Source organism: Fistularia commersonii, chromosome 7 (genome assembly GCF_037954325.1).
Source record: "Fistularia commersonii isolate RoL2024-O1a breed Wild chromosome 7, RoL_Fcom_v1.0, whole genome shotgun sequence".
Classification (NCBI taxonomy): Eukaryota; Metazoa; Chordata; class Actinopteri; order Syngnathiformes; family Fistulariidae; genus Fistularia; species Fistularia commersonii.
Genome location: NC_141290.1, coordinates 3,743,003 through 3,768,367, shown reverse-complemented (window position 1 = coordinate 3,768,367; position 25,365 = coordinate 3,743,003). Strand labels below are relative to the sequence as shown.

The 25,365-nt window shown below is 37.4% G+C and overlaps 1 protein-coding gene across 1 annotated transcript; it reads left to right on the top strand.

Annotated features, from left to right (window-relative positions):
- The first annotated feature begins 274 nt into the window (after nt 1-274).
- rerglb (RERG/RAS-like b) lies at nt 275-12,159 on the top strand. The gene is made up of 5 exons (XM_086149209.1): nt 275-433; nt 3,121-3,177; nt 4,467-4,540; nt 6,795-6,943; nt 10,678-12,159. Exons 1-5 carry the CDS (start codon nt 382-384, stop codon nt 10,961-10,963), a joined length of 618 nt encoding a protein of 205 aa, XP_086005335.1. The 5' UTR covers nt 275-381; the 3' UTR covers nt 10,964-12,159.
- The last annotated feature ends 13,206 nt before the right edge of the window (nt 12,160-25,365 follow it).

The window sequence follows — 25,365 nt, the reverse complement described above, 5'->3', positions numbered from 1 at the left end:
AACTTCTAGGAGGCGAGGAGGAGGGGGCGTCCATCTGTGTGTGTGTGTGTGTGTGTGTGTGTGTGTGTGTGTCGGAAGGACAGAAAGAAAGGAGGAAAACACACGGATTAAAACGATAAAGGCGGGGGGAAAGAGAGAGAGAGACGGGGATGTTAGAGAGAGGGAGGGAGTTGGGTTTCCCTCCTCCTCCTCCTCAAACCCGCCTCCTCGCTTTAAAAGCCCCGAACGGCCCTTTGGAGACTCAAAAAAAAAAAAAAAAAAAAAAAAGAGGGAAAAAAAAAGAGAAGAAGAAGAAGAAGAAGAAGAAGAAGTGAGAAAGAAAGGAGAGGACCGGCGTTCACATCCCGGCGGCCCGGGGAGGAGGAGGGCGGGAGTCCAGGCATGAACGACATCAAGCTGGCCCTGCTGGGGAGCCCCGGGGCCGGAAAGTCAGGTGAGACACACACACACACACACACACACACACACACACCTGGAATTACGCTACGTCCCGACGGGAGGCACTTGAGACGCTCTCGCCGGTGTTTTCGTTTCTCCCGTTCGGCTAAAACGCTTTGGAAAACACACGCGTTGAACGCAGCAAAGATGTCTGATGTCTTAAAATGTTTAGAAAATGAAGCTTATTTCTAATTAATGGAAAAAAAACTAAAAAAAAACAAAACAAAAAAAAAAACCATAAAATCTTCTTGTGTGAATTTGATGTTTCATTTTTCAATATAATAATCCATTACTAGCTTGATTATGAGAGGATTTGTGGTAAAAGTGTTTGCAATCATACAAAATAATATTAATACAAAATAATACATAACAATAAAAATTGAAAAAAGTATAATTGTGTTATATGGTATATGGTATATCATTATATTATACATTTACATTTGATTTGACTGTTGGTCATTAAAGCAAATGACAATCAAACAGTTTTTTTTTTTTTAATAATTATAAATTAATAAAAAAGTACTCAGACTGAGGTGGGTAGTATTTATACTAGGGAGGCTTTTTCTAGATGCAGTATTTTAAATAGTCGTGTAGCTTTGGAGTAACGTGTAACTTTCGGGCTATTTAGTCCAAAAACGACCGCTAAATTAAATTCATTAACGCTCGGTGGGATTATGTGAGTCTGGAAACCTTGCAATGAGTGAAGCGTTAAGTTGAGAATTACCATTTTCACTCGAACAAATTTCGGATTAAAAACTTCACATTCTTGAAAATGGTAGAATTCCTGCAGAGAATGAACCTGCATGTGCCAAAAAGAAAATAAATTCCCCTGGAATTGGTTTCAAATCTCAGAAATGGCATGAAAATGGTCAAAATGCTGGAAAAAAGTTGGAAGAAAAAAACAATAAAATAAAGATAAATTGAAAAAAACCTAATGAGCCCCAAAGTAGTTGGCCTCACTATTTTAATATGTCAAACTAATGAAAGGGTTTAAACTAGTTCAGCTAAAAAAACTATTTTTTCTGCCCCTGGATAAACATGGACTGATTTTATATTATTAGTTTTTTAGCTAATAATATAATATATTAGTTTATTATCATTGAGTTTTTTTAAAATTAAAAGAACATTACTTTTGCTGAATAACTGGTCCTGTTTGAAACAATGTAACTCTCAGCTATATTTTTATGTGTTTTTGTCCTTTTCAAACATATTTATCTTTTATATCTTAGTATAAAAAAGTTTCAGTCACTCATATTCAACTGGGGAGATAATAATAATAATAATAATAATACTACATATATAATAAATAATATAATATGATAAAATAATCATATTAATAATAATTATTGTTAATATTATTACTATTATCCTTGTGTTGTTGTCATTTGTCTCTTCTTTTTATATTTATATTTATATTTACATTTATATTTATATTTATATTTATATTTATATTTATATGTATTGTTATTGTTATTGTTATTGTTATTGTTATTGTTATTGTTATTGTTGTGCTGCTGTGACACATTTTTTGAACGGGGATCAATAAATGATTTTATCTTAAAAATAATAAAATGCAAATAAATAACATAAAAAAAATTTGACATAAAATATTGTATATTGTAACTAAACATTGGTTTTCTGTGTTGTACTCTGCTCCTCTTAATTATCGACGCATCCCTTTTTTTTCAAACCATTTCAAGAAAAAAATGTTAAATTATGGACGAAAGAGGCAAAAAAGGTTGAAAAATTTCAAGAAGGGATGTTTCAAAGTTACTTCAGTCAATTTCTAAATTTGGCAAAAACAATAAAAAAAGATTTAAATGAACTTTCCTTGTCCTCCACATTCAGGTGATTTTTTTTTTCTGTAGCCTGCCCTGTAAAAATCACATTGCAATTTCTTTTTGCGGAAAATATTTTTGCCAAAGCACACCGTTGCTTTTTGGCTTTTCACCTTTTCACCTTTTTTGCAAAAATTAAAAAAAAAAAAATTAATTAAAAACTGGCGACTGATTCGCTTTTCAAAGTTTTGATTAACTGAGGTATAATTTGGAATTTATTTTAGAATTATTTTTTTTTAAATAATAAAAAAACAAAGCGTCACACGGTCGCGTTTCCCGGGAAAATAATTCATTGTAATCGCCTGAGTTTTCAGAAGAATTTAAGAAAAATCGATGACGTGGCCGGAAGAGAAAACAAAAATTTCGGAGGGAGGAGGTGCAGGGAGGGAACAAACACGTTTTTTTTTTACCAATATCCGGTTTTGGAAAGAGGATTAAGAAATTCATCTAATTGCTACAGTGACTTTCCCCTAAAAAAGTGCTCCCTAAATTGAAACGATTGTCCCGCGGGGTCTGGCTGGGTTTCCGTGCGTTTCCTTTCCTACTGGCGGCGAGGCAGAAATGGAAATGTAACCGTGCCGCGGCTGCCAACTATGCAGCTCAGCGCCGCGCCGGAGGGGGAAAAATAAAATAAAATAAAAAATAAAAAAGAAGAAGAAGAAGCAACAGTGGCGTCTTTTTTTGCATGTTTGATTTCACCCCAATTCAATAAATTGCACTGAGAGATAATTTAAGAGATAATTTCCCTGCTGCTGCTGCCACCTGTGCGTGTGTGTGTGTGTGTGTGTGTGTGAGACGTAAACATGACGGTAATATCTGACGGTAATATAACTCCCCACATTAGCTGTCCTGGTGCGGTTCCTGACCAGGAGGTTCATCGGGGAATACGCCTCCAACGCCAGTAAGTTTCCAGCCAAATTATTAAAAATCATCATTAAAAGTCAGCTAGTGACACCTTGTGGCACATTAATCGCCTAAAAACCAAAAAAGAATTGGTTTAAAACTTGCATTATTATTGTTGATATTATAAAATGGACCATTCCCAAACAGAATAATTACAGACATCTAAATTCAGCCATAAACAGAAAATTGGTAAAAAAAAATTCCAAAAACCTGCCAATAAAACCAAAAATCGCTAAAAATTAAAAAGCATTTGTTAAAACGAGCATTATTATCATTGATGTTATTAAATGGATGCTAAAAATGTATAAAATTGTTTTTTTTCTATGAAAAAAATTAAATTCACCAATAAACAGGAAAATTAGCAAAAATGTTCCAAAAAGAAAATGCTAAAAACCTGCCAATAAAACCATAAATTGCCAAAACATGAAAGAGAATTGGTTGAAAACTTGCATTATTATTGTTATTATTATGCAACGGACCCAAAAAATATGAAATTGAAATTTTTTTTGAAGAAGAAGAAATTTAAATTCACCAATAAACAGAAAATTGGTAAAAATTTTCCCCCCCAAAAATGAAAACCTGCCAATAAAACCAAAAATCGCCTAAAAATTAAGAGAATTGGTTGAAAACTTGCATTACTATTGTTATTATCATTATCAAATGGATGCTAAAAATATATTGAATAACTTTTTCTAGAGAAAATGCATCGAAATTCATCAAAAATAGGACAATTGGTGAAAAATTTCCAAAAAAGGCAGAAAATGTACCAATAAAACCATGTACACATAAATCCCCCTTAAAAATTGACAATTAGTTAAAAACTTGCATTATAATTATTATATAATGAACTGAAAAAAATTGTGAATATTGAAATCACATAAATATTGTATTTTAAAAGAGACATAAATTTAGCAGTTAACAGGAAAATTGCTTAAAATTATCAAAATAAGCTGGAAAATAAAACAAAGATCGCCATAAAACCATGCACCACAAAAATTGCCCTTAAAAATTGAAAATAATTGGTCAAAAACTTGTTCTATTACTGTTTTTTTCTATTAGTATTATTACAAAATTAACCGAAAAATCATGAATATTGAAAAATCAGGAATCTTAAAATCACAAAAATATTCTACTTTCAAAGAGAAACACCTCTAAGTTTAGCAAAAAACACGAAATTTGGTTAAAATGATGAAAAAGTGGACAAAAATCAACCAAAAAAAAAAAAAAACAATAAAAGTTTGAACGCCTGAATACTAAAACATCATTGTTTTCCATCCCGGGTTTCAGACTCTCTGTATCACAAGAGGCTGTCAATCGACGGCCGGCAGCTCAACCTGGAGGTTTTCGACCCCTGCTCTCAGGTACACACACACACACACACACACACACACACACACAGAAACTTCCAGTGTACATGGGCAGGAAGCTGCAGGAAAAGCCGATGCAAATTTTTTTAATTTCCAGACTGGCAGAAAGACGAACATTTCAAGGAGGAGGTCCGACACCAGAGATCAGTCCCAAAATTAGCAAGAATTGCTATCAATATTCCTGTTTTTTTTTTTTTTGAGTTGACCTGAAAAAATCTCAAATTTCCCAACAAAAAATGCAAGAAAAAATTAAAATACTGATGAAATAAGTCCGAAATCCTTCAGACAAACACCGACCCGACAACCATACGACCTTCAAATCTGGCGTGTTTGCTCTTTCAAGCAAGCAGCCCCCAAAATTAGCAAGAATCGCTATCAATATTCCCATTTTTTTTGAGTCGGCCTAAATAAAAATGTTTAAATTCCCGACCAAAATCTGCAAAAAATAATTAAATTACTGATGAAATAACTCCAGACGACAAAGATTAGCCAAATTTACAGTTCCTGGAACATTTCCGTGAATTAGTCTGTTCCCACCCGTTGGGAAAACAGCGTCTTTTTATGGCGACTGGTTGACCTAATAAGCAATTCTCCGGATTTTCGGCGTGCGGAGCGCCATTTTTAAAAAGCGATTGTAGTCAAATTGATGTTTTCACCAAGCGACCGAGAGCTCCAGGCTCTTAGGACTCGCATTTTGGTGAACTCGGCGAAACCCGTCAGTTATTAGTGAGTTAAACGTGGCTCTCCATGATGTCATCTTCCCCTTTCCTCGCATCGGTTTGTTTTTGGAGTGTACGACGTAAAAGTTCCCCGGCAGGAGGCTACTTCCCGGAATGCCATTTGAGCTAAAGTGGCGATAAACTTTTGCTAGAAACGTTAAACAGTCACAAACCCCCCGATCTCTGGAGGCTCGGGTTGGGTTTTAAAGAACGGCGACGGTTCCTCTGGGCCCCACGACCTTCAAATTCAAGGTCATGTCAACAGCTGTGTTGAACGGAGGGAGGCGCTTTTTACAGAGATGTGTACAAAATCCCACCCGCTGCTAAACTATTCAAATTAATTCTAAAATATAAATCAAAAATACAAAGCGGTAGCTGAAAAAGAGTCAGAATTACTGAACAGGACTGAGGAGAAGGTAAACTAGGTAGGTAAACTATCACCTTATCGTAAAAAGATGTAAATTCGAGAAATTGACCAATTGTCGTATTTTTATATATATATTATTATTTAAATTCTTTATTAAGTTTTTTATTTTTTTTCCGGTTCCATTTCTCTGTACTATAATTCATCTCATTTTTTAATTTTTTTAAAATTTTTATTTATATTCTTATTTTAATTTTTTATTCAGTTTTTCATTTTTTTCCCGTTCCATTTCTCTGTACTATAATTCATCTCATTTTTCAATTTTTTTAAAAAAAATCTTGTATATATTGTCATTTTAAGTTTTTATTCAGTTTTTTTAATTTTTTTTCTGGTTCCATTTCTCTGTATTATAATTCATCTAATTTTTCAATTTCTTTTAAATTTTTTATTTATATTCTTATTTTAATTTTTTTATTCAGTTTTTTATTTTTTTCTGGTTCCATTTCTCTGTACTATAATTCATCTAATTTTTCAATTTTTTAAAAAGGTTTATTTAAATTTTTATTTATATCTTTATTTTATTTCATTGTTTTATTCAGTTTCATATTTTTTTTCCGGTTCCATTTCTCTATACTATACTATAATATAATCATGTTCTCCCTTTCATTTTCCAACCGCCTACCTCCATTTCTTGCAATATATGTATGATTGTTGGGCGCTTTAGGGTTGACTATGTTAGATCCACCTTCCGGCGAAAATCACCTCAAACCAGTCCGTATAAACAGATCCCAGAGGAAACTCCGGGACCTCCTGTGGACAAACTACAGAAACAGGAAGTCTTCAGATTACGTCATCCTCGACTTTCTGCGTTTCATAATTACGACGCCATCTCAACAGAAATTCTTGTCCGACGTATGCCGTTGTTGACGTTAAACAAATGTCGCGCGGAACGAGCTGGCCACAAATGTGACGTCGTACCTTCATTTTCTTTTTGCGCGTGTTGTCCGGACTTGCGGCGAAAAACGCATTTCGTCTGAGACACCGATCTCACAAAAAGGGCCGTATGAGACGACAGTCTGAGGGGTCAAAGGTCACCTCCTGTTGATGGCGACTAGCCCGTGAGCCGTAATAAACAAGCGAACAACGGCTTGTGTGTGTCGGGTAGGGCTCGGAGGCCAGGTGCATCCTGGAGGAGCCCGTCGACTGGGCCGACGGCTTTGTGGTGGTCTACAACATCAGCGACCGCACGTCCTTCATCAACGCCAAGAACATCCTGCGGCAAATCCGGGAGGAGCGAGGCGAGAGCTGCAAGGGGTCAGACGTGCCGCACTGTGGCCACTTTATATACATATATATACATATATATATATATATATAGGCTTTTCTGCTATTAAAAAAGCTAATTATACCATTTTCACTGATCCGTTTGTTGAATATTTGAGGTTTTTTTTTTTTCCAGAAAGACCTTTTTTTTTCAATTAAAATTTTGCTTCAGTGTGTTTTCAATGTAATGTCAACAGTATGACCTAACCTTTTATAAAGTTTATGTATTTTTCAAGAGTGACGATAACTTATGAAAGCCTCTGTAGGTCTTTTGTTGAGCCATTTCACTGGCACTTATAAACTGATATATAAATATATATATATAAATATAAATATATATATTTATATATGTATATATATGTATAGTATATGTTATAAAATAAAAAGATAAATCAACTACTTAAAAGGTCAGGAATATTGACCTTTTAAGTCGGTCAGTATTATATTTTAAACACACTGAAGCAAAATTTGAAATTGAAAAAAAGGTCTTTCTGGAAAAAGACAAGTGGATCAGTATTGTATGTAAATATTATGTATGTACATGATGTACTGTATGTAAATACTGTCACAGTATTTACATTTTAAACTCACTGAGGCAAAAAATATAAGAAAAAAAAAATCTGAAAAAAATAACCCAAAAGTTTATATGATGATTTGTAAGAACATTTTTTGTAAACTAAAATGTAAATGTTATACTTAAAAGGTCAGATTATGTTACTATAATACATTAAATTAACATTAAAAGTAATATTAATATTATTATATTAAGTTATATTAATTTTAAGTATTTAAAGGTAATTTCAGAATTACCAGAAAAACGAGAACTAAAAAAAAAAAAAAAAAAAAAAAATATATATATATATATATATATATATATATAAATGGCATTTCCATGACATTTTGCAAAAAATATATACAATTAAAATATTTCTAAAAGGCCAGATTGCATTAAAAAATGCAGGACTTATTTAAATAAAAACCTGTTTTCTAGAGCTCAGGCTAAGAAAATAACGTGTTTTTTGTAAACACACTGAAACAAAATTTATAAAAATCTGAATAAACAAAATCCAAAATGATCAAATCTGTAAAAAGCGGATCAGTAAAAATGTATTTTTTATTTTTAAATAGCAGAAAAACTTAAACTCTGAAAATAAAATAAAAAAAAAAACATGGAATTTTACATAGATTTATAAAATTTTTAAAAGGTCAGATTACATAAAAAAATGTAGAGGAAAAAGTTATTATTGTTGCTGTTGGACTCGAATCCCCATATTTAGTTAAAAAAAACTGTTTTCCAGAGCTCAGGCTGAGAAGGGAATGGGTTTTTAAACACACTGAAGCAAAAATGATAAAAATCTGAAAAAACAAAATCCAAAATGATCAAATCTGTAAAAAGTGGATCAGTGAAAATGTTTTTTTTTTTTTTAAATAGCAGAAAAACAAAAAATCTGACAAAAAAGAAAAAAAAAAAAGGCATTTTCATGACATTTTGCAAAAAAATATGGATTTATTATATTTTTAAAAGGTCAGATTACATTAAAAAAATGCAGAGTTTATTAGTGTTGCTGTGGGACTTGAATTCCCATATTTAATTTACAACCTGTTTTCCAGAGCTCAGGCTGAGAAAAGAATGGGTTTTTAAACACACTGCAAAAATTATAAAAAATCTGTAAAAAGCGGATCAGTGAAAATATTTTTTTTATTTTTAAATAGCAGAAAAACTAAAACTCTGAAAAAAAACAAAACAAAAAAAAAACAAAACAAGAAAAAAACTTGTGACATTTCTCAAAAAAATATAGATTCATAATACTTTTAAAAGGTCAGATTACATTAAAAAAAATATAGAGGTTATTAGTGTTGCTGTGGGACTTGAATCCCCATATTTAATTTAAAACCTGCTCTCCGGAGTTTGTTCCCCCCAGGATCCGGTGAGGCTCAGCAGGTACGCCGGCCGCCCCGTCGCCCTACATTTCCCCTATTAATCTCCAGCACCTCGGTGTTGCCGTGACGTCTGGCCCGGTTTCCGGCAGACACTTGAGGCCGGCGAAGGTTGGCGGCGCGGCGGCGGCGGCTCGTTTGTCAGCTGTGTTTGTCAGGGCCGCTCCAAACCGAGATCCCTGCTCAGCCTCACCGGGGGGAAAGTAGGACGGGAACCTGAGTCTCGGGAAATCCTGCCGGCTGAGACCATGATCTCGGAGGTGTCCGATGATCAGCGCGCTTTTTTGATTAGGATTTCAATTTTCTTATTTTTTTTCCCCCCCTGACACGCACAAATAAAGCTGATTGAGCGAAATTGGAAATCCTGAGCTTTAATTTATGAAATCAATAAAAAAAAATTTAAAAAAAAAACCTCAATAAATGTTAATTCCCTTTAAAAAAACAACAAAAAAAACAATTATTCTAAACTGTTTATTTTTAAATTCATTAGAAAAAAAGTGATAAACTGGAATAGATTGTGACCAAATTGGAAAATTAAAGACCTAAAATAAATCATTTCTCGGTTAACTTTTGAGATGAGATGAGATGAGGACAACTTTATTAATCCCGAAGGAAATTGTTGAGCCAGAAGAAGTAATAGAAAAATAGAAGTAGAGAATTTAGGAAAAAGAGACACTAAGGTGAAGAGAAACTCTGGCAGGCAGCCGCCCGAGACAGCGCTGGAAGTAGAAAAGAAGTAGAAAAAAAAAAAAAATTATAAAATAAATATAATGAATGTATTCAATTCAATCTAAAAAAAAAAATGCCTCAAAGGTTGAAATTCATTAAACTATAATTTTTTTCTTATTTTTTTTACTCATTTGATTTGTAAAGCAAGGAAAAAAAAAAAACTTTTAAAAACGAGCACCATCTATAATTTCGCCATCTCATTTATCATTCAAGCTACTGAAATAACGAGAATTAAAACGCGGCGCAAACATTTTTTTTTTTGTAATCTAAAAAAAAAGCCTCAAAGGTTGAAATTCATAAAATTATTTTTTTTTCTTTTTTTTTTTTTTTACTCATTTGACTTCTAAAGCAAGGAAAAAAAAAACTTTTAAAAACGTGCACCATCTATAATTTCGTCATCTCATTTATCATTCAAGCTACTGAAATAACAAGAATTAAAACGCGGCGCAAACATTTTTTTTTTTGTAATCTAAAAAAAAAATGCCTCAAAGGTTGAAATTCATTAAATTATTATTTTTTTCTTATTTTTTTTACTTTTGTAATCTAAAAAAAAATGCCTCAAAGGTTGAAATTCATTAAATTATTTTTTTTTCTCATTTTTTTTACTCATTTGACTTGTAAAGCAAGGAAAAAAAAAAAACTTTTAAAAACGAGCACCATCTATAATTTCATCATCTCATTTATCATTCAAGCTACTGAAATAACGAGAATTAAAACGCAACGCAAAATTTTTTTTTTTGTAATCTAAAAAAAATGCCTCAAAGGTTGAAATTCATTAAATTATTATTTTTTTCTTATTTTTTTTACTTATGTAATCTAAAAAAAATGCCTCAAAGGTTGAAATTCATTAAATTATTATTTATTTCTTTTTTTTTTTTTTTACTCATTTGACTTGTAAAGCAAGGAAAAAAAAAACCTTTTAAAAAACGAGCACCATCTATAATTTCGTCATCTCATTTATCATTCAAGCTACTGAAATAACGAGAATTAAAACGCGGCGCAAAATGTATTTATTTTTTTTTAAAAAGTGTGTGTGTGTGTGTGTGTGTGTGTGTTAGGGAGGCGGGGGTCCCGGTGTGTCTGCTGGGGAACAAGCAGGACCTCTGCCACGCCCGGCAGGTGTGTGAGGAAGAGGCCCGCCGGCTGGCGCAGGAGAGCCGCTGCGCTTTCCAGGAGGTGTCGGCGGCCGAGAGCTACCAGGAGATCGCCGGCCTCTTCACGCAGCTCATCCGGCAGGTGATGGAGCAGCTGAAGCAGCGCGCCGACCGGCGCCGCTACAGCGGCTCCAAGTCCATGGCCAAGCTCATTAACAACGTGTTCGGCAAGAGGAGGAAGTCGGTTTGAAGCCGGGCCGACTTCCAATCTCCCCGATTTGACCCGTTTAAAAGTTCCCCCCCATCCCGAATGTGTGTGTTTTATCGAGAAATCCGAACCAAAAAAAAAAATTCAACTCCGGCCTCATAGTCTCCTTTTTTTTTTTTTATAATTCAATTCCGATAAACACGTCGAAAACGTTGGTTTGGCATTTTCATACCGTTTCTGCTTCCGATAGAATTTTTCCGATAATTTATCACAAACTTTCCACGTAACGCCGTTTTAATATATTTATAGGCCAGTTCAGCGATTTTGGATGATTTTTCCCGCTCCGTTGTGACTCCAAATTCGCTATTTTCCGATGCATGTTGTTTTTTCGCTTCGATTCGGAAGGCTAAAAGTGGAATTTGGTGAGTGATGATAAGGTGATAAGAGTGCGACATATCAAAAAAAAAAAACCAAACATCGGTGGGCGAGACTTGTTTTCATTTCTCTTGAAACGACACCGTCGGAATGAGAATGTTAAGAAAACAATCAGATTTCAGGTCTTTAAATGCATTCACGCCTTTTTTTTTTCCCTTCCAAAAAGAGTCCAAAAGTTTGAAAAAGTGCATTTAATAAAACTTAATTCTACGTCCATGTTTTTGTAGTGGTTTCCTCCCCCCGATTGCATTTTTTAACGTGATGCATAAAAAAAACAAAAAAAAAAAAAAAAAAAAAGGGGTCGCAGCAGCAGGTGCAGATTCTTTGTTTCCTTCTCCGTCGGCGAGAAAAACGTTACCGCCGCCAAGTCGTTTTCCCCAGAACCGACATATTTACCAAACATCGCACTTTCCTCATTAAACCCCCGCCTTCCCGGGTTCCTCGCGGTGGGAACGATTAAATAACCGCCAGGGGTGTGTGGGTTCACTGGGCCGTGAAGTATTTGAATATTTGGACGGGAGCCCCTAAAATCCACCTAAATAACCTTCTTTGGTTCATTGGAGACCCTAAATTTTCCAGATGTGTGAACGAGTGAACGTTTTTTTTTGACTATATGTCAAAATGCCGAAAAAAAAACGGCGAATGGGTAAAAAAATGACGGACGACATCGACCAACGGAACCCTTTATCGAGTTTAAAAAAAAACAAAACTTACCTACGTCAGCGTTCCGGGTGTCCGTTGGCGACGAGCGATCCGTTTTCCCGGCTCGTGAAAACTGAAATAAGAAAAAAAAAAAAAAAATTCCGGTTGAGAACATGACGTGTTCTGTGTAAACGAACATGAAAATCTAATAGCGACGCTACTATTATTATTACTTTTCCCCCCCTGAAAAGCATTTCTGCCAAAATCCGGGGCAAGAACCATACGAACGCTCAAATCTAATAAAACCATCTGAAAACATACCGATTACGGGCATGAACTTGTTTTAATTTTTTCCCTTGTTATTCTTCTTACATTCGGTTATGTAACCGTGATACCATCGCCGAAGAATGCGCTGTAAAGCACTTTAAAAAGAAAAAAAAAAAAAAAAAGAAAAAGTAAATCGGTGTTTTGTAAATGAATGTTCCTTCTGGAAAATACTGCAAAAACAAGGGCTTTTGGGGAGGAAATTAAAGTTAAACACGAGTTAATAAGACGGCGGTTTTTTTGAGCGGTTCAGACGGGGCAGCTGGGGTTTAATCAGGCGTCCGTGAGGAGGCGTTTTTTTTTTTTTTTTTTTTCATTTTTTTCCCTCCCTTTCGCCTCCGGGGATGAGGAATTTCCTGTGTAATCACTAAAAATAGCCGCTTTCCGAAGCAAAAGAAGTGAGAAAAAGGGGGATGAAAAAAAAAAAAAAAACAAAACAAGAGGAGTCTCCTCGGCCTTCTGGACGCCGATTTTTCCACTAGATGGCGGCAGCTTTCCTGCGGAACCGGCCTGATCTCACGCACAATTTACCATCAGGAATGTGACGTTTCTCTTAATCTTTTTATTTATTTACTTAGCCGTTTTTTTTTTTTCTCCCCCAGCGAGAGCTGGATACACAGACAGGAATGGTTTATTAGCCTCAAAAGTAAATATACATTGAGGTTTCTGGAAACAGCGAAGTCTAAAACAAAGTATGATTATCCCTAAAAACAGGACTCCCGCAAATATAAATACATAAACGGTTCCTGAGTTTTTGTAAATTGAGCGTATTATATTGAATTTTAAAAATCTGAGTAGGAGTAATTACTCAATAGTGTGAATGGAAAGCAGTTCACGGTAAAGTGAAAATTAAATCTTTGCACTAAAAACAGCTCAAAATATTAAAATAGGACATTACACAATAGAATGTGTAATGAAAGTATTTGATTTTTTTTTCTAGCCTTTTAAATTTTTTTATTTTATTATAAGTTTTATTCATTTTTTTTTCTCTATATTTTTTAAATTATTCTATATTTCCCACTTGGCACCGCTACACCGCAGCAAACACCTGTATTCTTACACTAATTGTACATGAAAATGAAAACTAAATTCCTGCACCAACTGTACGTGAAAACTATTAGCGAATAAAGAATTTCTGATTCTGATTCTGACGGCGAGGTCGCAGTTTTAGCATAAATATTTATCACGTGAAGCTCTATTCAAAGAAGGAGGCAATGGGTCTTGGGTTAAAAAAAACAACAAAAAAAAACAAAACAGATGTAACTTCAAAAAAAATGTAAAAAGTCTTGTAACATCTTTTGTTTTTTTTCACAAATTTCTTCTTCTTCACGAAAGACTGATCAAAAAAAAACAAACAGATGTGACTTCAGAAAAAAATGTAAAGTCTTGTAACATCTTCTGTTTCCTTTGACATATTTCTTTTTCATGAAAGACGGATCAAAAAAAAACAGATGTGACTTAAGAAAAAAAATTTTAAAAGTCTTGTAACATCTTGTTTCCTTTCATAAATTTCTTCTTCTTTACGACAGACGGATCAAAAAAAATAAAAAAACAGATGTGACTTAAGAAAAAAATCTTAAAAAGTCTTGTAACATCTTTTGTTTCCTTTCACAAATTTCTTCTTCTTCACGAAAGACTGATCAAAAAAAAACAAAAAAAAAACAGATGTGACTTCAGAAAAAAAAATTAAAAAGTCTTGTAACATCTTTTGATCTTTTGTTTCCTTTCACATATTTCTTCTTCTTCAGGAAAGAGGGATCGAAAAAAACAAAACAAAAATAAACAGATGTGACTTAAGAAAAAAACATTTTAAAAGTCTTGTAACATCTTTTGTTTCCTTTCACATTTCTTCTTCTTCACGACAGATGGATCAAAAAAAAAACAAAAAAACAGATGTGACTTTGGAAAATAAAATGTAAAAAGTCTTGTAACATCTTTTGTTTCTTTTCACAAATTTCTTCTTCTTCACGACAGATGGATCAAAAAAAAGAGTTGTGACTTAAGAAAAAAAATTTAAAAAGTCTTGTAACATAGTTTGTTTCCTTTCACATATTTCTTTTTCTTCACAAAAGACGGATAAAAAAAACAACAAAAAAACAGATGTGACTTAAGAAAAAATTTTTTTAAAAGTCTTGTAACATCTTTTGAATCCTTTCACATATTTCTTCTTCACGACAGACTGATAAAAAAAAAACAACAAAAAAACACATGTGACTTCAGAAAAAAAATGTAAAAAGTCTTGTAACATCTTTTGTTTCCTTTCACATATTTCTTTTTACGAAAGACGGATAAAAAAAAACAAAAAAAAAACAGATGTGACTTAAGAAATTTTTTTTAAAAAGTCTTGTAACATCTTTTGAATCCTTTCACGTTTCTTCTTCTTCACAAAAGATGGATCAAAAAAACAACAAAAAAACAGATGTGACTTAAGAAATTTTTTTTTTAAAAGTCTCATAACATCTTTTGAATCCTTTCACATATTTCTTCTTCTTCACGACAGACTGATCGGAAAAAAAAAAAAAAAAAAAAAATCCCCTGTCACAAAGGAAGTCATGCATTTAACGCGTGCAGCGGCGGCGGCGGCGGCGGCAATTCGCCGTGAGAAAGAAAAAAGATCTCCGGCGACGGAGAGCGGGTCGAACGTCACGCCCACCGGCCGAGATTGACGGGTAATTTTCACGCGGGGGGGAAAAAGCGTCGCGGAATCACCTCGGGCTGCGTGGAGCTGCCATTAATATACCCGCGGAGTCATTCTGGACCGCTAAACGTTAATACGCGGCGTTAAAAACGTAACCAAGTGTTTTATTTCAATCCCTCCATCCCGCTCCCGCCTCTCGCTCCGGCGGCGGCGGCGGCGGCGGGCGGACAGATGGCGACGGAACCTCCAAGCGTGGCCCCCTCGTAGCTTCAGGTCAGCGATCTTATTCGGCCCCCGCGTGGCAGAAGAATTGGTTTTGACTCCGCCGAGGACGACCATCCGGACCGAGGGGGATTGGATGCTGCCGGGACGCGGCGAGAGCCAATCAGGAAGGCCATCGATCAGTTCCCCTTAATCTCACAGCTGGTGAGCACATCCTCACTCCAATCTTAAAAAAAACTGCGGTTCAGGAAGACTGACAGCAGATTGGATAGTTTCCAAACACTCGAATCTCCTTAGAAATGGATTTGGTGGCCGTTTTTTTTTTTTCCCCGCACGCCGTGAAATTACCCGCCGTTAATGCGGTTTAGTTCGAGGCCTATCGAAACGATCGCTTCCGTGACCTTTCCGTGATCCGCGGTTGGTTTCAGACGCGTTTTCAATTCCACCTTGCTTGTTTGGGACCGGGCTGTATATTGACTTGTTACTTCGACACCATATTTTTATTTGTATTTCTTATTCTGTTATACAATTCTGTTTATACAATTTCCTACTATTGTTTATTATTGTTATGTTTTACTTGAAACTCTGGCACAACAATTTCCTTCGGGATAAATAAAGTTGTTCTTATTCTTATTCTTGAGTCGAAGTCTGCTTTTTTTTCTCCAATTATTTTATAATTGAGAAGACGTTTCTCGAAATCCCACGGTGACATAAAATTAACAAAATAATATTAACAACAGAGTGCAAATTAGCAGTCAAGCGCACTGTTACATTAAACTATGAGGTATATCTATTTAAATGTATTCAAAGCTAAACATTTAGCATTGAACACTTGCATATGAGGACTATTTATTACATTGTGCAAAAATAGAGAATTTATCTTAAACTATAATCCCCGGTGATGGCGGATGTTTTTTTTTTTTTTTTTTGGATGCCCCATCATCCTCAGAAAGGTACATCCTAATTAGAGGTGTCACGGCACATTAATTAATTATTCTGTGACAAATTAAAAATGCTTATCAAGCTGCACGGATTAATTAAAAAAAAAAAAAAAAAAAAAAAAAAAAGACGGAAAAGAAAGAAGAAGAAAAAAAAAAAAAAAAGCGGAGGAGCTGAGATTTTTTCGGCTCAGGCTCTCCTGCCAAGCGATTCCCTTCGGTTTAATTTGCTTTTGCTGCTCAAAGGCTTATTTAAGAAGAAGAAGAAGAGGGCGGTTAAAAGCCCCTGCTTAGAATAATTTAAATCCATTGTGTTTCTGTAGAGGCTGATTTATCTTTTCCCCGTGTGGGTCAGCAGGGGGCGCTCTACTCACATTTTGACCTGTAAACTTTCACATTTAAAACGACCAGATGTTTCCAGCATTGACTCGAAAAAAACCCTTTTGCAATTTGTTAAAAAATAAATACGCGGACCTCCTCCGCAGCACCCTTGAACGTTGATACGACAACATGAATAAGAACGTTTTCGACCGCAAGCCAGAAACACCTTGGCGACAGTTTCGACCGTTAACTTGTCTTTTTAATGAGGGCAGTTTATTAACCCCCCGCTGACAACAATTCGTGGCGCTAAGCTAATTAGCAGTGGACAGGTGTCTAGTTCTCTACTGCACGCACAAAAATAAATCCTGCAAATGGATTTTTTTTTTTTTTTGCAAAGAAATACAATCAGAGTCACCGGGCGGGGGCGGCGACGGGGGGATACGCCATCATTTAGTAAGCGCCATGATCTCAGCAATTAAATATTTTTCACGAGACACATCTGGATCATCTGGTTTCATTAAACACTGAATGTAAGTAAGGATTTAAAGAAAAAGGATCTTTTCTTGGAGAAGAAGAAAAAAAAAAAAGGTAATCTTTTTCATATGTTGCAATAATCACCCGGTCGTATCCTTTTACGCTAAAATGTGATTTCCTGCCATAAGCCGCACTCACGTTTTGTTTTGGGTTTTTTTTTTTTTTTTTTTTTCTTTTCAAGACACTTGGATCTTCCAGCGGCGGCGGCGGCGGCGGCGGCAGCAGGGCCGTCGAACCCTTACACGACATATTCGGCGTATTTTGGCTCGGGGTGGAAAATCAGACCTCAATGCATTTTTTGGTTCTGACCAAACTACATCTTTGGAACCGAGTGCATATGTGTCAATTACCGAGATGGGAAAATGTCCTCTGGTGCAGATGTGGGTAGCGTTTTTTTCAATTTCTTTTCTGGAAAGAAGCACGGTGAAACATAAGGAAGCCATAGCACAAACGGCGGTTAACGCGCTCGTCATTCACCTGTCCAAGTTTCTTCCCGTATAAATCCGGTCTGATTATCGTGAGGGCTACATGGTGCCTCGGAAGAGATTTAAGTTAAGATAAGATAAGAACAACTTTATTTATCCCGAAGGAAAATTGTTGTGCCAGAGTTTCAGGCAAAAACATAACAACAATAGATAATAGTAGGAAGGAGGGAGAATAAGAAATACAATAAAATATAAATTGTCAAGGTTAAAGCTATCAAAAAAAAAACAAAAAAACTTCCGCCATCACCAGGGAGTATAGTTTAAGATAAATTCTCTATTTTTGCACAATGTAATAAATAGTCCTCATATGCAAGTGTTCAATGCTAAATGTTTAGCTTTGAATACATTTAAATAAATATACCTCATAGTTTAATGTAATAGTGTGCTTGACTGCTAATTTGCACTCTGTTGTTAATATTATTTTGTTAATTTTATGTCACTGTGGGATTTAAGGTCTTAAAGATAAAGTGGATCAGTAAGGACACGGAAACATCACCTCGCCTTCGGACAGAAACCCCGTCCTCGTCCTGCTGGGGAGATTCTGAAGCTAGGCTAGCTACAAACGCCGGTCGATCGAGTCCCTTTGAGCGATTTAACGAGACCGACGCGGTTGGGATTCCGTTGGTCCGCATTTTTTGAGGGTAAAGTAAAAAAATAAAATAAAATAAAAATAGATTCGGGTTTGCAGTCTGGATGAGGTCTTATTATCCAGAAATGGGACGCTGGAATGAAAACAAACTAAATAATAAATAAATAAATAAATAAATAAATAAATAAAGGCATGAAAATCAAAAACAAGGAATACATTTCCATCCAGACGAGGAGCTCGACGGGAAACGACACTCCGGGGCTGAGCGATGAACTAATTACGCTTCGAGAGCCAGGTGTGCAGCGTGAGAGCAGGCAGGCTGCTGATTGGACGGAAACCCGGCGAGCCAGGTGGTCGACACGAGCGCTAAGTAGCACGAGGGGCGGGGGGGACGCGGGGGCGGCTAAAATAAAACAGGATGCGGATCCAGGCGGGGACTCTTCGAAGCAAAACGGGGAAAATGCGAAAGAAAGTCCGAAACTCCAGACCATGACGGGAGGAGAACCGGGAGATCGATGGGACCCTGACAGCCTCGACCGGCTTTGTCACCTCTTCAGAACGGTAATGATGTTTTGGACACTTAACAAAGAAAAAAATAAATAGATTAAAAAAAAAAAAAAAAAAAAAAAAAAAAATCAATTTTCACAGTGAGGAGGGGCGGATGGGATGGGGGATTTTAATTATTTACATCCCATTGCTTAGAAATACCCTGCAAGTCTGCAGAGGTCCCTGAACTTTAGGGAAAGAGTTTAAAAAATTGAATTAAAGAAGGGTAGACGGAGAATAAAATGGCCTTTTTTTGAAAAAAAAAAAAAAAAAAAGGCAGCATAGCTAAACATAAAAAAAAAAATATTCACGTGCGTAAACAAAAATTACTCACGTCAGCCGATAAAATTAACATTTACGAAAACAAACATTCATTCATTCATAACTGACATTGCTTGAACAGCAGCGGGGAGACGTAGCCTATGTCCGCTGTGATTGGGCGAGAGGCAGGATCTGTCACCGTGCAACTTAGACACACACACACACACACACACACACACACACACACACACACACACACACACACACGATTCATTCATTCATATGCAATATAGACACACAACTATTCACCCATCATATGACAACATACAACCATTCATCCGACACATAAACATACAATTCCCTCTCATTCACTCACCATATAGAGACGTAACAATTAAGTACGTTCTTTAAACATAATTTAACAGAGTGCAAAAGACTGCGTTTCAGTGTCTGGAGTAAACAAGCCCGTTAAATCCCGGGGTGACGGGCTTGTCCACATGTTGTCCAGTTAACTAGTCGAGTGCCTGCCGCACCTGGAATTTAACAACGGGACTTGTTAACACGAGCGTCGCGGTAACTTGACTTGGTCCCGGCGGGTGGCCGCGGCCTCCCACCGACGCCTTCCGAGACGGCCACACATGATCAGCGCCGAAACCCAAACCTTAATGGCGATCCCCCCCCCCCCCCCGCGGGTCTAGTCTGACCTCAGCTCCTGACCTTCAATAAGACCCCCTCCCCCCCTTTTTTTTTTTTTTCTTTGAACTTCAGAATTCTTTTTCGATCTCTAAAACCCAACGTGTAAAGGAACCGGCGGATCGGAGTCGGACACAAGTGATCTTCTGTGCTCGGGCATTGTTGTGAATCAGAAATACAGATGACACACACACACACACACACACACCTCAGCTTCGCTCTGTACCACCATACTCCCGCTCCCTGTACAATCCCCAAGGAAGAGCTGGAAACCAATTTGACATAGTGGCCAAACCGTGTAATTACACGGTCATGTGATGCATTTTGTCCCCAAAAGACTTTTCCCCAGAAGCTTAGATTGTGAAAGAAATGGCTGGAAAAATCTTGGATACTTGATTTTTTTTTTTTTTTTTTTTTTTTGAGAATCACAACCCCGTGAAATGCCTATTTTAACCAGCTGTTAAGTCCAGTGAAATCTGGAAAGGCTGGAAGAACCAAAGGATTAAAATCAATGGAAAAAAAAAAAAAAATCCAGAGGGGGTGAAAAAAAAAAAAAAATGGAAATAATTAAATAATATATTATAAAATTTATAAAATATTATACATATTATATATTATAAAATATAAAATATTATAAAATATATATAATATTATAAAATAATTAAATATAAGATTATATTATATACATTATATATATAAATAGATCGATATCAGCGCCGTCCCATAATTGAAAATATAATTCTAAAGGTGCAGCTTAGAAAAATCAAAACAGAAAAAAAAATACCATATTAACAATCTGATTCATATTTAACTATCTGATTGTTAACAAAAATATGAAGAAAAAAATATGCTAAAAGAAAAATACCTATAGAATTCACAAGAAAAAAATTGAAAGAAATTGAATACATCTAGAATGACAAAATGGCATGGTGTCTGGGAATACATACACAATTAAATAGATGTGAAATTGAACTCATTTGCCGGGGAATGAAGTAGAAATTTTCATTTTTCTGCCATGTCATCTGTACAGAATATACTTCCAGCCGCCAAGGAGCTCATCAGTCTTTTTTGTGAGCTTCCCCATGTGGCTTTCCACGTTTCAACCGAGGTCGCCCGCGGCGCTGAAGGACGAGAAACTGTTTGACAATGTGGAAGGCCAACATATTCACTGATATTGGCTTGAAATTACTGTCAAAACAAAAATGGACGCGTATGTCGTTGGTTATCTAAACCGCTTATCCCGCGTTCAGGGTTGCGGTGGACCGGTTGGCAGTCACCCGCTGCACAGGGAAGACAAAAAACTACTTCTGTTAAAATATTTCTCAAAAGTTTTTTTTGACCCCTTTTTTTCATTGCAGATGTTTCGTTTTATGCTGATTCCAAATGGCTGGGAGGAATCTGAAAAAGTAGGACGAACGGGAACGCATCTACGATTCGCCCCTGGATTGGAATATTGACCGGATTTGTATTTTTCGAAAACAACCTGTCTGACATTGAGGCGCCGTCTTCCTCTTTTGAGCGAACCGGGCTAATGAGGTCCCTCCTGGAACCTCCGGGCAACAATCCCCCCCCTAAAAAACTACCCATAACAACCTCCCGGAAAACCAAATGAGGGCCACGTGCCTTGCTCAAAGGCACCTTCAAAATGTAAACACTGACTTAGCACGCCACCCGACACCCGTGGCCGAACCTCAGGAGCTCAGCTCAATCCCCCCCTTGTAAACCTCTTTGTTTGCGAGGCTTAGGTTAAAATGTTCAAATTAACTTTGGAGTGTTATTTTACTCTCTTTTACTGAGCCCAGAATGGACTAAAACAACTTTTCATGGGAGGGGGGGGTTAGCGGACAGCAAAACACGTGATCCGTGGGACTGATTGAGTGCAGACCAGCCCCTCGTCCAGTTGGAGTGCATTAAAATTTGGGCGGCGGCGGCGAGAGAGACCGGGCCTCCTTATCAGCCGCACTCCCTGTCGGCGGCGCTTTTACAGGGAGTTCTGATCACACGCGGGGGCTCTGACAGCAGTTTTCAATCAATAATCACTCTCGGTCTGAGATTGCATATATTGAACCGGTACGAGGGCGTGTTGGGGGGGAAAAAAAACAACTCTAATGCATAGTTGAAAATTAGCCATTTGGCTAACAGAGCCACTTTTACAGAGAGGCTCATCCATCCATGATGTTCTAGTAAACACAGTAAATTCATAGGTGTGGGTTGCGAGCTAGCACCACACAGCATCTTTAGCATTAACGGTATCACGCGTTGGTAGCTAGTACCACATAGCATCTTTAGCATAACTGTATCACGCGTTGCTAGCATCTTCAGCTAAAGATCTTTAGCATCTTTAGCACACAGCATCTTTAGCGTTGACTGTATCACGCGTTGCTAGCTAGTATCACACAGCATCATTAGCATTAACTATATCACGCGTTGCTACCTAGCACCATACAGCATCTGTAGCATTGACTGTATAATGTGTTGCTCGCTAGTATCACACAGCATCTTTAGCATTAACTGTATCACGTGTTGCTAACTAGCACCACACAGCATCTTTAGCATTGACTCTATCACGCGTTGGTGGCTCGTACCACACAGCATCTTTAGCATTAACTGTATGCCGTGTTGCTAGCTAGTATCACACAGCATCTTTAGCAGTAACTGTATCACGCGTTGCTAGCTCGCACCAAACAGCATCTTTAGCATTGACTCCATCACGTGTTGCTAGCTAGTACCACACAGCATCTTTAGCATTAACTGTATCACGCGTTGCGAGCTAGTATCACACAGCATCTTTAGCATTGACTGCATCACACAGCATCTTTGGCATTGACTGTATCCCCCGCTGCTAGCTAGTATCACACAGCATCTTTAGCATTGACTGTATCACACAGCATCTTTAGCATTGACTGTATCACGTGTTGCTAATTAGTATCATACAGCACCATTAGCATTAACTATATCACGCATTGCTAGCTAGCACCATACAGCATCTTTAGCATTGACTGTATAATGTGTTGCTAGCTAGTATCAAACAGCATCATTAGCATTGACTGTATAATGTGTTGCTAGCTAGTATCACACAGCATCTTTAGCATTAACTGTATCACATGTTGCTAACTAGCACCACACAGCATCTTTAGCATTGACTCTATCACGCGTTGGTAGCTCGTACCACACAGCATCTTTAGCATTAACTGTATCCCGTGTTGCTAGCTAGTATCACACAGCATCTTTAGCAGTAACTGTATCACGCGTTGCTAGCTCGTACCAAACAGCATCTTTAGCATTGACTCCATCACGCATTGCTAGCTAGTACCACACAGCATCTTTAGCATTAACTGTATCACGCGTTGCGAGCTAGTATCACACAGCATCTTTAGCATTGACTGCATCACACAGCATCTTTAGCATTGACTGTATCCCCCGTTGCTAGCTAGTATCACACAGCATCTTTAGCACTGACTGTATCACACAGCATCTTTAGCATTGACTGTATCCCCCGTTGCTATCTAGTACCACACAGCATCTTTGGCATTGACTCTATCATGCCTTGCTAGCTAGTATCACACAGCATCTTTAGCATTGACTGCATCACACAGCATCTTTAGCATTGACTGTATCCCCCGTTGCTAGCTAGTATCACACAGCATCTTTAGCACTGACTGTATCACACAGCATCTTTAGCATTGACTGTATCCCCCGTTGCTATCTAGTACCACACAGCATCTTTGGCATTGACTCTATCATGCCTTGCTAGCTAGTATCACACAGCATCTTTAGCATTGACTGTATCACACAGTATCTTTAGCATTGACTCTATCACGCGTTGCTAGCTCGTACCACACAGCATCTTTAGCATTGACTGTATCGCGCGTTGCTAGCTCGTACCACACAGCAAACGTACGTGTGTCACGGCTGTTTGATCCGCCTCCGCCCTGTTTTCGGTTACTACATCTGCTTCCTGTCTGGAGAGACGGGCGGAAAGGTTTCTCATTTTGCCAAGCTGAGAAGGGGGTCACAGAAGGCCCTGCGGCGTCCTCATAGGCGCCGTCCGGATGAACCGAATTGAAAATAAAAAAAAACAACCCTAAACCAGAAACCGAGGGGTGCAAAACAGAACTGTTAAAAAAACCTACACAAACCACATCTGGGTGTTTGTTTTGCACGGGCTGACTGTCATCCTGGGTCTCGCAAACAGGAACTGTACTATTTTAAGGAAGGCAAAGCCATAGACTGTTCAGCAAACCATTGTTTATAATAGCAACGGAAGCAGCTGCGTTTCAAGTCCCTGAGAAAAACTACCGAACTGTGAACCCTAAACCGTAAAACGGGGCGTGCACCAGATCAGTATTTCTGTTGCCCGTAAAAACCCTTCTTCGTATATATGAGGACAGCGGCGGGAAAATAACAAAAAACAAAACCAGACAGAGCAGGGAAAGTACAAATGCATATCGACTAAATGTATCGCACCGGTCCGGCATTTTTGGTCATATCAGAATATTAGTAGCGCCGATTTAGTACGAAACGGCCTGATTTGCAAGTGTGCTAGAATTAAAAATGACAGGAGAATGACTGATTGGGTCAATTTAGAGATTATTAATATGTTAGCTGCCCCCACTCGCTATCTGTGCTGCTGCTGCTGGATTTACTACACCGCTGCCTCATTAGCCCCGCTGGTTAACATCCTGATAGAAATTAAAATACAAATATAAAATTGATATTCTGCTCCAACGTGGTTAAATCGCTGCCATTTAGAAACCAAAAAAGAGAAGCATCCCGTCCAACGCTCGATGAAAAGCATCAGAATTTTGAGTAAAACAAGGACAGAAAAGGACTTTTTTTTTTTCTAGCTCTGCTCTTATTCTTAATGAATTCCATGTTAATTCATAGGTCTCAGGATTCAGTTGAAAGATCATTTAGTTAATGAAAAACGCTGACGGGGAAAGAAATAAGCTCTGCGTTATTCTGGGTCACAGTTAAAATGAATTCAAGAAACCTCCCCGATACCCGGGGTTTCGGAGCCGAGAGGACGCCGATAGCCGCCGTCCTGCGACTCTTGACGACGATAAATCGGTCGGTAATTGAGCGGCGGCGCTTAAATGTCACACCAATTCCGACGCAGCGCGGCGTTCAACAGTCTGCGACAACAACAGCCCGAGTCGGACGATCGTTTAATGTCGGAAAGACTCGAGGCCGACGCTTCATATCAATGCTGGATTAATGATCCGATGATGTAAAGAAACGCCGCATTTCACTATGTTCGTTAAACTTCACGCCAACATGGTTTAAAAACATCCGCCGCTCTGAGTATCTAAATAAAACTGAACGTCTCCTGACATCGACGTGACAACCCGGATCCGACACCTGAGCAACGCCGGCGTCCGGCTGGGAATATGGACAAAACCAACTGATGGCATCTATTATGTATAACATATCGATCTGTAAAGTTTCCACACGGGAAAACACACACCGATACCGATACGAGGCCGCATTGCGAAATGTGAGAATATGATGGTAGAAACGGGATTTAATATTTCTTTTGAGATCTTGTGTTTGACTCATCAGTTAATGTGTTTAAAAACAAACAAAAAAAAAAAAATTAAAAAAAAATCTCCCCTCTCTCGCGGCATCATTGTATCCGCCGCTAAACATCCCCTATATTTGTCTTTGCCCTTTTCACACAGAGGACGCGGGGCTTCGGGGGCGAGCCGCGGCAGATGGCCGGAAAAAAAAACGTAAAAAAAAAAAAAACAAGAGAAAAAAAAAAAAAAACATCTCCTATTTTCAGTGGCTGCTAATTAGCGCCGGACCGCGGCTCA